This window comes from Cetorhinus maximus, chromosome 23 (genome assembly GCF_964194155.1).
Source record: "Cetorhinus maximus chromosome 23, sCetMax3.hap1.1, whole genome shotgun sequence".
Taxonomy (NCBI): Eukaryota; Metazoa; Chordata; class Chondrichthyes; order Lamniformes; family Cetorhinidae; genus Cetorhinus; species Cetorhinus maximus.
In genome coordinates, this window is record NC_135901.1 from 28,489,862 (window position 1) to 28,505,186 (window position 15,325).

General features: G+C 45.7%; 6 protein-coding genes across 7 annotated transcripts in view; 4 read left to right on the forward strand and 2 right to left on the reverse strand.

Moving 5' to 3' along the window:
* The window catches only part of LOC144698460 (uncharacterized), a 404,975-nt gene that overhangs the window by 301,183 nt on the left and 88,467 nt on the right, over positions 1-15,325 (forward strand). The window lies entirely within an intron of this gene.
* LOC144697207 (uncharacterized) overlaps positions 1-15,325 on the forward strand; it is a 301,742-nt gene that overhangs the window by 157,253 nt on the left and 129,164 nt on the right. The window lies entirely within an intron of this gene.
* LOC144697338 (uncharacterized) overlaps positions 1-15,325 on the forward strand; it is a 264,249-nt gene that overhangs the window by 150,642 nt on the left and 98,282 nt on the right. The gene's annotated exons all lie outside the window — the stretch shown is intronic.
* The window catches only part of LOC144696975 (uncharacterized), a 404,367-nt gene that overhangs the window by 68,052 nt on the left and 320,990 nt on the right, over positions 1-15,325 (reverse strand). The window lies entirely within an intron of this gene.
* The window catches only part of LOC144698457 (uncharacterized), a 29,992-nt gene that overhangs the window by 5,900 nt on the left and 8,767 nt on the right, over positions 1-15,325 (forward strand). The window contains 2 exon segments of the mRNA XM_078570399.1: positions 13,431-14,172; positions 14,341-14,595. Of these exon segments, the coding sequence (XP_078426525.1) occupies positions 13,431-14,172; positions 14,341-14,595 (997 nt within the window).
* LOC144698458 (uncharacterized) lies at positions 9,170-10,523 on the reverse strand. Its single transcript, XM_078570400.1, has one exon. It carries the CDS (start codon positions 10,521-10,523, stop codon positions 9,852-9,854), a length of 672 nt encoding a protein of 223 aa, XP_078426526.1. The 3' UTR covers positions 9,170-9,851.

Genomic DNA, 15,325 nt, shown 5'->3' on the forward strand with positions numbered 1-15,325 from the left:
TTTGGTTCTCGTTTTATTTGTTATCATGGGGAAACAATTTGGTTAATTTGTTCATTTACTCTTTGTGCTAATTAGTTGTTTTTTCCTCAAAAGAGAAAAAGAGACACTTAACTGACATGGAGTGGAGTGGAGTCAGGAGGTATATACCTGTAATGTTTCATTCTGTGAATAAATTTAAACCAAGTATAGATTGGCTCCAATTTCTTCCTTCACCATAAGGCTGCCTGGAACATAGGAACAGAAATAGGCCATTTAGCTTAACGAGCCTGCTCTGCCATTCAATTAGGTTATCGCTAATCATCTACCTCAATTCGCTTTCCTGCACTATTTCCATATCCCTTGATGTCATTAGTGTCTAGAAATCTATGGATTTCTCTTTTGAACATGTTCAATGATTAAGCTTCCACAGACCTCTGGGTGGAGAATGCCAAAGGTTCACCACTCTCTGAGTGAAGAAATTCTTCCCCATCTCGGTCTTAAATGGCCTACCCCTTATCCTGAGATTATGTCCCCTGGTTCTAGACTCACCAGGCAGGGGGAACATCCTATCAACATCCACCCTGTCACACCCTGTAAGAATTTTGTAGGTTCAATTAGATCACCTCTCATTCTTTAAAACCGTATAGAAAACAGGCCCAGTTTCCTCAATCTCTCCTCAGAAGACAATCCCATCATCCCAGGGATTAATCTAGTGAATCTCAGTTGCACTCCCTCGATGGCAAGTATATCCTTCCTTAGATAAAGAGACCAAAACTGTACACAGTACTCTAGGCGAGATCTCACCAAGGCTCTATACAACTGCAGCAAGACATATTTATTCCTGTACTCAATGAGGAGAGGTGAGAGTGACCACCCTTGATATCAAGGATGCATTTGACTGAGTCTGGGATCAAGGAGCCCTGGTAAAACTGGACTCAATGGGAATCATGGGGAAAACTCTCCGCTGGTTGGAGTCATACCTAGTAGAAAGGAAGATGGTTGTGGTTGTTGGAGGTCAGTCATCTCAGCCCCGGGACATTTCTTCAGGAGCTCCTCAGGGCAGTGTCCTAAGCCCATCTTCAGCTGCTTCATCAATGACCTTTCTTCCATCATAAGGTCAGAAGTGGGGATGTTCGTTGATGATTGCACAATGTTCAGCACCATCCACAACTCCTCAGATACTGAAGCAGTCCATATCCAAATGCAGCAAGACCTGGACAATATCCAGGCTTGGGCTGACAAATGGCAAGTAACATTCACGCCACACAAGTGCCAGGCAATGACCATCTCTGACAAAAGAGAATCTAACCATCTCCCCATGACATTCAGTGGTGTTACCCACTATCAACATCTTGGGGGTCACCATTGACCAGAAACTGAACTGGACCAGCCATATAAATACTGTGGCGACAAGAGCAGGTCAGAGGCTAGGAATCCTGCAACAAGTAACTCACCTCCTGAATCCCCAAAGCCTGCCCAACATCTACAAGGCATAAGTCAGGAGTGTGATGGAATACTCTCCACTTGCCTGGCTGAGTGTAGCTCCCAAAACATTCAAGAAGTTTGACACCATCCAGGACAAACCAGCCCCTTTGATTGGCACCCCTTCAACAAACATTCACTCCCTGTGCAATCACCGACGCACAGTAGCAGCAGTGTGCACCATCTGCAAGATGCACTGCAGGAACTCACCAAGGCTCCTTCGACAGCATCTTCCAAACCCATGACTGCTACCACCTAGAAGAACAAGGGCAGCAGATAGATGGGAACACCACCACCTGGAAATTCCCCTCCAAGCTACACACCATCCTGACTTGGAAATATATCACCGTTCCTTCACTGTCGCTGGGTCAAAATCCTGGAACCCCCTCCCTAACAGCACTATGGGTGTACCTACACCACACGGACTGCAGCGGTTCAAGAAGGCAGCTCACCACCACTTCTCAAGAGCAATTAGGGATGGGCAATAAATGCTGGCCTAGCCAGCGACGCCCACATCCTGTAAATGAATAAAAAGAAATGAAGGCCAACATACCATTTGCTTTCCTTATTGATTGTTGCACCTGCATGCTAGCCTTTAGAGACTCATGAACAAGGAGACCCAGCTCCCTTTGGACATCGACACTTCCCAACCTCTCACCATTTTAGAAACATTCTGTCTTTCTGTTTTTTCTACCAAGTTGGATAACTTCACACTTATTCACATTATTTTCCATCTGCCATGTTCTTGCCCATTCACTTAGCCGGTCCAACTCCTCTTGAAGCCTTGTTGCATCCTCTTCACAACTCACATTCCTGCCTAGTTTTGTGTCATCAGCAGATTTAGAAATGTTACAATTAGTCTCCACATCTAAATCATTCACACAGATTGTGAACAGCAGTGGACCCAGCACTGATCCTTGCCATGCCCCATTAGTAACAGCCTGCCACCCTGAGAATGATCCATTTATTGCTCCTCTCTGCATTCTGTCTGTTAACCAATTCTCAATCCACACTAGTATATTTCCCCCAATCCCAAATGCTCTAATTGTTTTTACTAACCTCCTGTGTGGGACCTTATCAAAAGCCTTCTGGAAATCCAAATATGCCACATCCACTGGTTCTCCTTTATCTGTACTACCAGGAACATCCTCAAAAGGCTCCCAACAAGTTTGTCAAACATGATTTCCCGTTCATAAATCCATGTTGACTCTGCCCAATTTGATCATTACCACAGAAGTGTCCAGTTATCACCTCCTTCAGAATAGATTAAAACATTTTCTCTATGACTGATGTCAAACTAACAGGTCTGTAGTTCTCCATCCTCCTTCTCCCTCTTTTCTGAAATAGTGGGATTACATTTGCTACTTTCCTGTCCACAGGAACTTTTCCAGGATCTGTAGAATTTCAAAAGATGACCACCAATGCACCCTCTATCTCTCTCGCCACCTCCTTCAGCACTCTGGGATGTAGCTCATCTGGTCCAGGGGATTTGTCAACCTTCAATCCAGTTCACTTTTCAAGTACTGCCTCTTTACTAATATTAATTTCTTTCAGTTTCACAAGTCCTTTGGTTGCCGAGTATTTTGATGTGTTTTGGTCTGTGTCAGTGTTTGTTCCCCACATGAGCTTCCTCCAATTTTACTTCAGAACCTTCTGTTCCTTTCTCCCTCATGTGCTGATCTCGTTTCCCCGCTGGGAGACCCGCACGTTTACCTGGTCCTGGGCTCCAGGCATTGGGAATCTGGGCACTGCCTGTAGTCCCAGCAGTGGCCACAGGTCCCGGTGGCAGGACTTCCTCCTGAGTGAGGGGTGGGGGCGGTGGGGAAGTCCCACCTTCAGCTGATGAACACTCCACTGAGTGAAATGCCTCCGGGGCTGCCGACATCGGCTGGAATGTGATCCCCATTGACTTTTCTGAAGGGGTGGTGGGGCCACCTGAGAAATCCTGCCCAAGACGTTTCCCCTGAATTCCCGAATGAATTTATCAGTGACTATCTTACATTTATGGCCTCCAGTGATGGTCTCCCTCCATAGGTGTAAATCTATCTACACCAACCCTATCAAACCCCTTCATAATCTTAAAGTTCTCAGTCAGATCAGCCCTTAGTCATCTTTGTAGAGAAACAAGCTCCAGCCTGTCCAGCCTTGCCTGAAAGTTAAACACTCTCAGTTCTGGGATCATCCTTGTGAATCTTTCGTCGACCTTCTCCAGGTCCTCTCTAACCTTTTTATAATTACGGAGACCCCGAACTGTCCACATTATTGCAACTGTGGTTGAACCAAGGCTCCATACAAGTTTAACCTGACGTCTCTGCTTTTCAATACTATTTCTCTAGAAATGAACTCCATATATGGGCCTCACAATTCAGGAAGGATGTCAAGGCCTTAGGAAAGGTGCAGGGATTTAGTACAGGGACAGGAATGAGTGAACACACTGGAGAGGCTGTGGTTGTTCTCCTTAGAGCAATGAAGGAGAGGAGATTTGACAGAGGTGTTCAAGATCATCAATGGTTTACATCGAGGCAATAAAGAGAAACTGTTTCCACTGACAAAAGAGTTGTTAACCAGAGGTCACAGATTGAAGGTGATTGACATAAAAGCCAGAGGGGAAATGAGGAAGATAAATCTTTACACAGTGAGGCGTTGTGATCCGGAATGCATTGCCTGAAAGGCTAGTGGAAGCAGATTCAACAAAGGGAATTGGATAAATCCTGGATTGGTATTAGTTTGCGGGGCTCATGGGGAAAGGGCAGGATAGTGGGAATAATTGAGTCGCTCTTTCAAAGAGCCAACACATGCACGATGGGCCGAATGGCCTCTGTCCATGCTATGAGATTCTGTGATCACAGATAAATAAACGTGTGTCTGCAATATGTACAGTGATGTCAATAAAGTCTGGAATTCCCATTGTGGCCCTGCCATCTCTTTGAAAGGACTCTCTGATTCATCCAACTGCTCTGCTCTTTCCCTACAGCCCTGCAAATTCTTCCCTTTCAAGTATTTACCCTTTGGAAAGATACTATTGAATCTGCTTTCAGGCTGATCAGAACAACTCGCTGTGTCAAAAAATAAAATCTCATCTCCCTCTCTGGCTCCTTTGCCAATTACCTTAGAGGGACTCACTTTCTGTGAAAGAGCCTGCCAACCCCACTCACCTACTTTCCCGAAAGTGCACAAATCTAATCATGAAACATCCAGAAAAAATCAAGTATTTTTACTGATAGACATTTATTAATGAAACAGAACATGGTTAAATAAAACCAGAAAATTACTTGAGGATCAAAGACGACCAGAGTAAAAGAATATGCACAATGTTCTGGACCCAAATGCTTTCTCTTCAGCTGCTCTGTACCCTGTTCCCATGACTCCCCGCTTTGGACACAGGGGCACTGAACCCCGGGGGTCAAGTCACCATCAGCCCCGGTCACCTCTCCCGTGCCCTGATTGGTTGGAGGCCCATTTCCCAGTCAGTCCTCCAGCACCTTCCTGTCTCTCTATCAGTGCGACGCTCATGGCAGTTTCCGAACTGGGCCGCAGGCCCCCTTATTCTCAGCTAAATTCAGCCCTCAGTTCCATCGCCTGGCTGTCATTGACACGAGAAGTAGAGAGACAGAAAGGTGCTGGAGGATCAATGGGAATCCGAAACTAGTGGCTCTGAACCAACATTTCAGCATTTGTCTGTCAAATACACGTGTGCAGTTTTGGTCTCCTTATCTGAGGAAGGATGTTCTTGCTATAGAGGGAGTGCAGCGAAGGTTTACCCGACTGATTCCTGGGATGGCGGGACTGACATATGAGGAGAGATTGAGTTCATTAGGATTATAGTCGCTGGCGTTCAGAAGAATGAGGGGGGATCTCATAGAAACCTATAAAATTCTAACAGGACTAGACAGGGTAGATGCAGGAAGGATGTTCCTGATGGTGGGGTAGTCCAGAACCAGGGGTCACAGTCTGAGGATATGTGGTAGACCATTTAGGACTGAGATGAGGAGAAATTTCTTCACCCAGAGAGTGGTGAGCTTGTGGAATTCGTTACCACAGAAAGTAGTTGAAACCAAAACATTATATGTTTTTAAGAAGGATAAGATAGAGCTCTTGGGGCGAAAGGGATCAAAGGGTATAGAAAGAAAGCGGGAGCAGGCTATTGAGTTGGATGATCAGCCATGATCATAATGAATGGCAGAGCAGGCTCGAAGGGCCGAATGGCCTACTCCTGCTCCTAATTTCTATGTTTTTTGAGACGGGGCTTTTATTTTTAGATTTAAGCACTGGAGGCAAAGGGTAACTTTCTCTTTCTAATGTTGTATTGTCCATAGTGTTAGCTGTGGCTCAGTGGATCACACTCCCACCTCTGAGTCAGAAGTTTGTTGATTTAAGTCCCCGTCCAGGGGCCTGAGGACAAAAATCACATCTAACATTCCTCGTGCCAGCACTGAGGGAGTGCTGCACTGTCAGGGCTGCTGTCTTTTGGATGAGATGCTAACCCAAGGGCCCCATCTGCTGCTTTGGGTAGACTTAGAACTTCTCGGGGCCACTATGTTGAAGTTCAGCAGGGGAGTTACCCCCAGTGTCCTAGCCAATGTTCATCAATCAACATCACGAAAAACACATCATCTGGTCATTATCACGTTGTTGTTTGTGGGATCTTGCTGTGTGCAAATTGGCTGCTGCATTTCCTAAATTACAACAGTGTCTGCCCTTCGAAAGTACTTCATTGGCTGTAAAGCACTTTGGGGTGTATTGTGGTCATGAAAGGCACTATCGAAATGCACATTTTTACATTTAAGATTCATGTTCCCTTATCTCATTATTGTAACTTAATTCATTTCAGCTACCCTCAACTTGCCATTTAATAATTTCACTTTGGTTCGGACAAGACTTTAACCAATTAAGGGAAAGGCCCTAGATAGTAAATTTAAAAGGAAGTTTACTCGAAGAGAAAGGTGTACTTGGCTAGCAAAGGAGGCCTTCGGAACCTCTAATTTTATCCCCAAAGTGACCATTACCTCACTTCAGAGTTGCGCATGTTGTAACATGACAATTGGTCTGTTTGGTTATTGGATTAATTGGATCCCCAATTACTTACACCACCTTCTCTCATTATCTTAGACAGGAATACAATCGAACTGTTTCATACTATCCCTTTATCTGATTCTGTACCATCCCTTATTCATACAGTTTCAAATGTTGAGCCTTATCAGAGCTTGAAGGTCTCTCTTGCCGGTACATTTCACTTCATTGCACATTCTTGATATACACAGCAATTAGGGTTTTATATCTTTACAGCAGATAAAACTCAGTCTTTTACTGTAACTAGTGATTCATTATCGAAACTCAATTAAGGCTCACTACTTATTCAATCACCTGTTACTGACAGGTGGCTACTTAATACAGTAATCTTTAGTTAATAGATTTAGTTAATACAAGATACACTGGTTCAGAACAACAGTTTGTGGAAGACAATAACTTTCTTTCTTACTAATCCGGATCAGATTGATCAATGAGCCTTATCTTGAGCTGGACTTTGGCAGAATATTATGTCCTGTGACTGATAAAAATTAGAAAAGAATTCCTTTGTTTAAATAATTTCTGTTCACTCTGCAGTTTCTCGAAAAATTTAGGTTTTTACAGTTTTAATGTTTAATATAAAGATCCAGCCACATGTTAACAGTTTAAAATGGCTTCCTTGATCTTGTTACTTACAGCAGTGAATACAGTATGAAAGTGATGGATTTTTAAAACTAAATTTGACTGCACAGGCCTGTCTACATTTTCCTACATTGTAACAGTGACTACACTTCAAAAATACTTCATTCGATGTAAAACGCTTTTTGAGAGCCTGTGGTCATGAAAGGTGCTAGAGAAATGTAATTTCTTCTCAAAAATTGTCCCCAAACATGGATACATTACAACCAGCCCGCTCATTAAAATCATTAATAAAGATTAAGTCTTAATTTTGTGTAATAACAATGTCTTTGACAGCATTTCGAATACTCTGTGAAAATCCAAACACGCTATATCCTGAATTTCACAGAATCACAGAATTGTAACAGTGTAGGAGGCCATTCGGCCAATCATGTCTGCACCAGTTCTCTGAGCATTTTATCTCAGTGCTAATCTCCTGCCTTTTCCCCGTAACCATTTTTTGTTTGAAAACACAGCGAGTTGTTGTGATATGGAATGCACTGCCTGAAAACGGTGCGAGAAACAGATTCAACTGTATCCTTCAAAACGAAACTGGACAGATTCTTGAAAGGAAAAGAAAATTGCAGGGCGATTGGATTAATTGGACAGCTCTTTCAAAGATCCAGCACAAGCATGATGGGCCGAATTTCTCCCTGTGCTCTATGAGCCTCATGTGCATTTAAAGTGTCTGGTAATGATCTGGAACCCGCTTCCCATGAAGGTGGGAGAAAGAGATGATGTAATCATTTTGAAAGGAATTTGGATGGGCATTTGAGTGAAATAAACCTACAGGGATAAAGGGTTAGAACGGGGCAATGGTATTGACTGGTTTGCTCTACAGAGAGCCGGTATGGGCCTGAGGGCCAAATGGCCCCATTCCCTACATAAATGGCTCTAGATCGAAAGATAGAAATTTCAGCTGCTCCAGTCTCTCCAGCTGACTGAAGTCCCTCATCCCTGGTGCCATTCTCGCAAATCTCCTCTGCTCCCTCTCTAAGAACTTCACACCTTTCCTAAAGTGTGGGGCCCAGATATAGGGTTCCATTCTCGAGGGATAGAATTGAAAAGCAGGGAGGTTATGTTCAACTTGTTTTGAACCATGGTTAGACTACACTGGGAGTACCGTCAACATCTGTGATCTCCATTTAGAAAAAGGAAATAGAGGCATTGGAGACGGTGCCATACAGATTCACAACAACTGAGAGTATTTAACCCTCAGAGAAGGTTGAATAGGTTGGGGAACCTTTCTCAAGAAAAGAGAAAACTGAAGGGTGACCTGATGGAAGTTTGAATTTTATGAAGTAACATAGGACTTAGGAGCAGGAGTAGGCCATTCAGCCCCTCGAGTCTGCTCCATCATTCAGTAAGATACTGGCTGACCAGATTGTGGTCTCAGCTCCACTTTCCTGTCTGCACACCGCCCCCCCCCCCTGCCCAACCCCCTTTAACGCTTGGCTCCCTTGTCTATTAAAAGTATGTCTAACTCTGCCTTGAATAAATGTAAAGACTCAGCCTCCACTACTTTCTGGGGAACAGAATTCCACTCCAATGACCCTCCGAGAGGAAAGAAATTCTCCTCATCTCGGTCTTAAAATGGAGACCTCTTATTCTTAAACTCTGACCCTGGTTCTAGTCTCTCCCACAAGAGGAAACATCCTCCCGGTATCCACCCTATCCAATCCCTTCACGTCTTACATGTTTCAATAAGAGCACCTCTCATTCTTCTAAACCCCAATGGGTGTACGTCTCACCTGTTCAACCTTTACTTTTTCTTATCTCTACACAACCTGACTTGACATCCTGATCTTTCAAGCGAAGGCCATCACTCAGTGTTAAACTGAGGCCATCCTTAATTAACAGAGCTACCCCACCACCTTTTCCCAGCTTCCTGTCATTCCAAGGTGTCAAATATCCCTCAACATTTAGGTCCCAGCCCTGGTCACCTTTTAACCCAATCTCTGTAATGCCTAACAGGACATACATATTTTCATGCATTTTCAATGTATTTTCAGGGGTTCAATAATCCAATAATAATTACCCAGTGAGTGGTGAGAATGTGGAACTTGCTACCACAGCGAGTGGTTGAGGTGAAGAGCATGAATACATTTAAGAGGAAGCTAGATACATACATGAGGGAGAAAGGAATAGAAGGATATGCTGATGGGGGGAGATGAAGAGGGGTGGGTGGAGCCTCATGTGGAGCATAAATACTAACATAGACCATTTGAGCTGATTGGCCTGGCCCTGTTCTGTAGACTCAATGGAACTGAGACAAATGTATTTATTTTTGATCTACCTGTAGTGGTAGGAAAAACACATTTTACTATCCAGGATAAAATAAATGTACTTCATTAGCTTTTGCGGATAATTTCAGTGGAAATGTGCACTCCCAGGCTTAAAGAGCACGAGCCCACTGGAAGCAAAGTCATGAGACCAGCCAGTCCAGCAGAAAGAAACACTCCCACCCTCCCACTTCGCCTAGTGTCGTGATTAACAGCAGCAGTAGCAGAATCCAACTCCTGTAATCACTTGTGAACTCGCTGGTGTGTCTGCAGGTTGGATAACTGAGTGAATCTCTTCCCACACACAGGGCAAGTGAATGGCCTCTCCCCGGTATGAATTCGCTGGTGTGTCAGCAGGTTGGATAACTGAGTGAATCCCTTCCCACACACAGGGCAAGTGAATGGCCTCTCCCCAGTGTGAACTCACTTGTGTGTCTGCAGGTTGGACGAATCACTGAATCCCTTCCCACACTCAGAGCAGGTGAATGGTCTCTCCCCAGTGTGACCTCGCTTGTGTGTCAGCATTGTGGATGAATCACTGAATCCCTTCCCACATACAGAGCAAGCGAATGGCCTCTCCCCAGTGTGAATCCGCTTGTGTTTCTGCAGAGCGTATGAATGACTGAATTCCTTTCCACACACAGAGCAGGTGAACGGCCTCTCCCCATTGTGAACTCGCTGGTGGATCTGCAGGTTGGATATCTGAGTAAATCTCTTCCCACATTCAGAACAGGTGAATGGCCTCTCACCAGAATGTGTTCGCTGGTGCCTCTGCAGGTGTGATGAATCACTGAATCCCTTCCCGCACTCAGAGCAGGTGAACGGCTTCTGCCCGGTGTGAACTCGCTCGTGTGTCCGCAGAGCATTTGACTGAGTGAATCCCTTCTTACAAATGGAGCATGTGAATGGCCTCTCCCCAGAGTGAACTCGCTGGTGTATCAACAGTTTGGAGGATGTTCCAAATGTCTTCCCACAGTGAGAGCAGCTGAACGATCTCTCCTTAGTGTGAATGCGCTGGTGGACCATCAGGTCATGAGACCTTTTGAAGACACTCCCACAGTCAGAGCATTTAAAAGGTCTCTCATTGGTATGCATGACATGGTGTTGCAGCAGGCTGGATGACTGAGTGAATCCCTTCCCACACACGGAGCAGATGAATGGCCTCTCCCCAGCGTGAACTCTTCGGTGGATCTGCAGGTTGGATGACTGAGTGAATCCCTTCCCACACTCAGAGCAGGTGAATGGCCTCTCTCCATTGTGAACTCGCTGGTGTGTGAGTAGATGGGCTGACCGAGTGAATCCCTGCCCACAATCGGAGCAGGTGAATGGCTTCTCCCTTGAGTGAACACGCAGGTGCCTCTGCAGCGCATATGCATCACTGAGACCCTTCCCACACACTGAGCAACTGAACGGTCTCTCCCTGTGAACACGCTGGTGTATCTTCAGGGTGGATGAATCACTGAATCCCTTCCCCCACTCAGGGCAGGTGAAAGGTCTCTCTCCAGTGTGAACTCACTGGTGTGACAGCAGATGGGATGACTGACTGAATCCCTTCCCACACCCAGAGCAGGTGAATGGCCTCTCCCCAGTGTGACTTCGTCGATGAGTTTCCAGTGCAGATGGGAACCGGAATCCTTTCCCACAGTCCCCACATTTCCACGCTTTATCCATGGTGTGCGTGACCTTGTGATTCTCCAGGCCTGATGGTCAGTTGAAGCCTTATCCTCACACAGAACACGTGTATAATGTCCCTCCTCACTATGAATGATGTGATGTTTTCTCAGGCTGTGTAACTGGTGAAAGCTCTTTCCACAGTCAGTGCACTGGATCACTCTCACTCGGGTGTGTGGGTCTTGGGCCTTTTCCAGGCCCCCTGATGTTTAGAACCTTCTGAAATAGACAGCACACAGAAACATTTATCCTTCTAGATTCAAAGGCCAATGATATTCAGCTCCAAGGATGTCAATGTCTTAAAGCGTGGGAGGGAGAGACCTGGGCCAACTTTTTCAGAATCTGCTCCCTCCCTGGATTTACTTCCTTTCCCTTCAGTTCCTGCAAGTCAACATTTTTCCCCCAGAATGAGAAAAGAAATGGAAAGGAGGAAACATTGATTTCCTCACAGATGTTGCCCAGAGGAGGAAGTTTCAGTCTGAAGCTCATTGTCCAACTTCCGCATTGTGACGTCCACAATGGAACCTTGCCTGAATCAGCCAATAGGAATCACTCTGCTCCGCGGTGACGTCATCGGGTTCCAGTCCGCAGGCCAGACGCGCGGACACGGGAGCCCCGCTCCCACCCATTGTTCCCCCTCCCCCAACACCACCTCCTCGAGCCAAGGTTTCCAGGCAACTGACTGACGGCTCCGGTCAGAGCAAGAAGCCGCTCGGAGAACTCGGGAGAGGGGAAGCTGCGCATGTACGGAGGAGAGCCCGCCCCCCTTCCCGTCATACTGAGGGGATAACCAATGGGAAGTATTGGAGGACCGGAAGGACTCTGGTCCTCCAGCAATCAGGGTGGGGGCTTTGTGTGAATGAAGGTTGAATTTCACACAAACTTCCTCCTGTGTCCAACATCTGTGAGTAAAACACTTTCTTTCTCCCCCTTTCCATTTCTTTCCTCATTCTGGGGACTTGCAGGAACTGAAGGGAAAGGAAGTGAATTCAGGGAGGGTGCAGACTCTGGAAAGGTTGGCCCAGGTCTCTCTCTCTTAAAGACATTGACATCCTTTGCTCCCTCAATTTGACACATTTATTTGTCTGACTAAAAGGATGGTCTCTTTCCTAATGTTCACAATAAAAGGGGTGGTTTCCCCAGGAGATGGCTGACATTTAAGGGCACAGTAAATTAATACAGAACAGAGATATGTCCAGTGTTGTTATATGTTACATGTTAGATATATTATTGATGACTCAGTAATAGAGCCCATGTATTATTATATCTACCTTTTTAATACAGTACTGTGTATATTTCCTAATCATTTCCAGCAGCAGCAGCTCACCACCACCTTCTCAAGGGCATTTAGGGATGGGCACTAAGCGCTGGCTTTGCCAGTGACACCCACTTTACATGAATGAATTAAAAAAATTATTGCAGCACAGAATGAGTGTAATTGGTAGCTCGAGTCCATGCTGACTCTCTGCAGAACAATCTAGCCAGTCCCTTTCCCCCTCTGTATCCCCATTCCCCTGTAAGTTTATTTCCTTCAAGTGCCCATTCAATTCAATTTTCAAATGCTTGATCATCTCTGCTTCCACCACCCTCATAAACAGTGAGTTCCAGGTCATGACCGCTTGCTGCCTAAAAAAGTCTTGGTCACATCCACCCTGTATCTCTAATTGGGTTATATAATACTGTACATTAAATACATGAAATATATATATCCGACTGAGCCACATGAAGATTTTTAGCTCCCTGTGTTGAGATCAGGACATGGTCAGCATGAATCGGCACCTTCAGGAGATTTGTGAGGGTGTACATTAGACATAGCAGAGTGAGAAAGGAGGGAGAGTGTGTGGGACAGAGATTTATAGCTTTTCGGGAAGAAGAGGAAAGAATGTTCCATAGAAACTAGAATTGTCTGTTCTGAATTTCTATCCTGTACTGACAGTGTTGACTTTTATAAACTCCTTTTATAGGATATTTGAAGGGGGGGATTTTGAGACAGAAATCTCAAACCAAACATCACGTCAAAATCTGAGAGTCACTTGATTCACTGGGACCACCAGATGTCATTGGCCTATGAATCTAGGATTTGAAATGTTTGTTTGTTCTCTCTGGTTGAAAAGATTTTAAACAGCAGTGTGACTGGAAAAGTACCGACACACATACACCCGAGTGCGAGTGTTTCCAGTGCACTGACTGTGGTAAGAGCTTTAACCAGTTGCACAGACTGAAAAAACATCACTATTCACAGCGGGTAGAGAGACTGTATACATGTTCTGTGCGTGGTCAAGGCTTCAACTGATTGTCCCACCTGGAGAGACACAAGGACACCTGCACCATGGAGAAACCGTGGAAATGTGGGGACTGTGGGAAGGGATTCAGATCCCCCTCTGTGCTGGAAACCCATCGACGCAGTCACACCGGGGAGAGGCCATTCACTTGCTCCAAGTGTGGGAAGGGATTCACTCAGTCATCCCATCTGCAGACACACCAGCAAGTTCACACCGGAGATAGACTGTTCACCTGCTCTGAGTGTGGGAAGGGATTCAAATCCCCATCTAAGCTGGAGATTCATCGACGCAGTCACACTGGGGAGAAGCCATTCACCTGCACTGAGTGCGGGAAGCAATTCAGTCATTCATCCAACTTATTGACACACCAGCGAATTCACACTGGGGAGAGGCCGTTCACCTGCTCTGACTGTGGGAAGGCGTTCAGTCATTCATCCAGCCTGCAGAAGCACCAGCGAGTTCACACCGGGGAGAGGCCGTTCATCTGCTCTGAGTGTGGGAAGGGATTCACTCGGTCAGCCCACCTGCTGGCACACCAGCGAGTTCACACCAAGGAGAGACCATTCACCTGCTCTCGGTGTGGGAAACGATTCAGGAATTCATCCAACTTATTGACACACCAGCGAGTACACACCGGGGTGAGACTGTTTACCTGCTCTGACTGTGGGAAGGGATTCAGTGATGGATCTGCCCTGCGGACGCACCAGCGAGTTCACACCAAGGAGAGGCCATTCACCTGCTCCGTGTGTGGGCAGCAATTCACTCAGTCATCCAGCCTGCTGATACACCATGTCACTCACACCAATGAGAGACCCTTTAAATGCTCTGACTGTGGGAGTGGCTTCATAAGTGTTGCAGTTCTGAGGATCCACCAGCGCATTCACACTGAGGAGAGACCATTCAACTGCTTTCAATGTGCAAAGAGTTTTAGAACGTTGTCTGATCTACAGAGACATCAGAGAGTTCACACCGGGGAGAAGCCATTCGCCTGCACCGAGTGTGGGAAGAGTTTCGCTGATTCATCCAACCTGCGGAATCACCGGCGAGTTCACAATGGGGAGAGACCGTTCACCTGCACTGAGTGTGGGAAGGGATTCAGTAATTCATCCAACTTATTGACACACCAGCAAGTTCACACTGGAGAGAAGCCGTTCACTTGCCCTGAGTGTGGGAAGGGATTCACTCATTCATCCCACCTGCGGAGGCACCAGTGAGTTCACAGGTGATTCCAAGGGTTGGATTTAGATGAGGTTCTTCAGTTAGTTGGAGAGAGTGGAGCAGCTGAAATTTTTCTCTTTAGTTCGTAGGTTCTTCGGGCAGAGAATGGGGCCTTTCGGTCCATTGAGTTCATGTCGGCTCTCTGTAGAGCAACTCAGTCAGTCCCATTGCCCCATTCTATCCCCATATCCCTGTAGGTTTATGTCCCTCAAGCGCGCATCAAAATTTCATTGGTAAACATTCCATCATCTCTGCTTCTACCACCCTCGTAGGAAGCGGGTTCCAGGTCTTCATCACTCACTTTCCATGCACAAGCGTGCCATAGAGCACAGAAGGAGGCCATTCAGCCCATTATGTTCATGCCAACCTGCCAAAGAGCTGTCCAGTTAATCCCATTGCCCTGCCATTTTCTTTTCCTTTCAAGAATCTGTCCATTTCCCTTTTGAAGGATGGAGTCCAATCTGCTTCTTGCACCGTTTGCAAACAGTGAATTCCAAATCACAGCAACTCATTGTGTTTTACAACAAATTGTTCAGGATTTGGTGTGTTTGCATTGTCACAGAGTATTCGAAATGGTGTCAGACATTGTTACTACTCAAAATTAAGACTCAATCTTGAACAATGATTTTGATGAGAGGACCAATTGTAATATATCCAAATTTGTGGACAAATTTTAAAAATGCATTTCTAAAGCACCTCTCATGAGCACAGGACTTACTAAAGTGT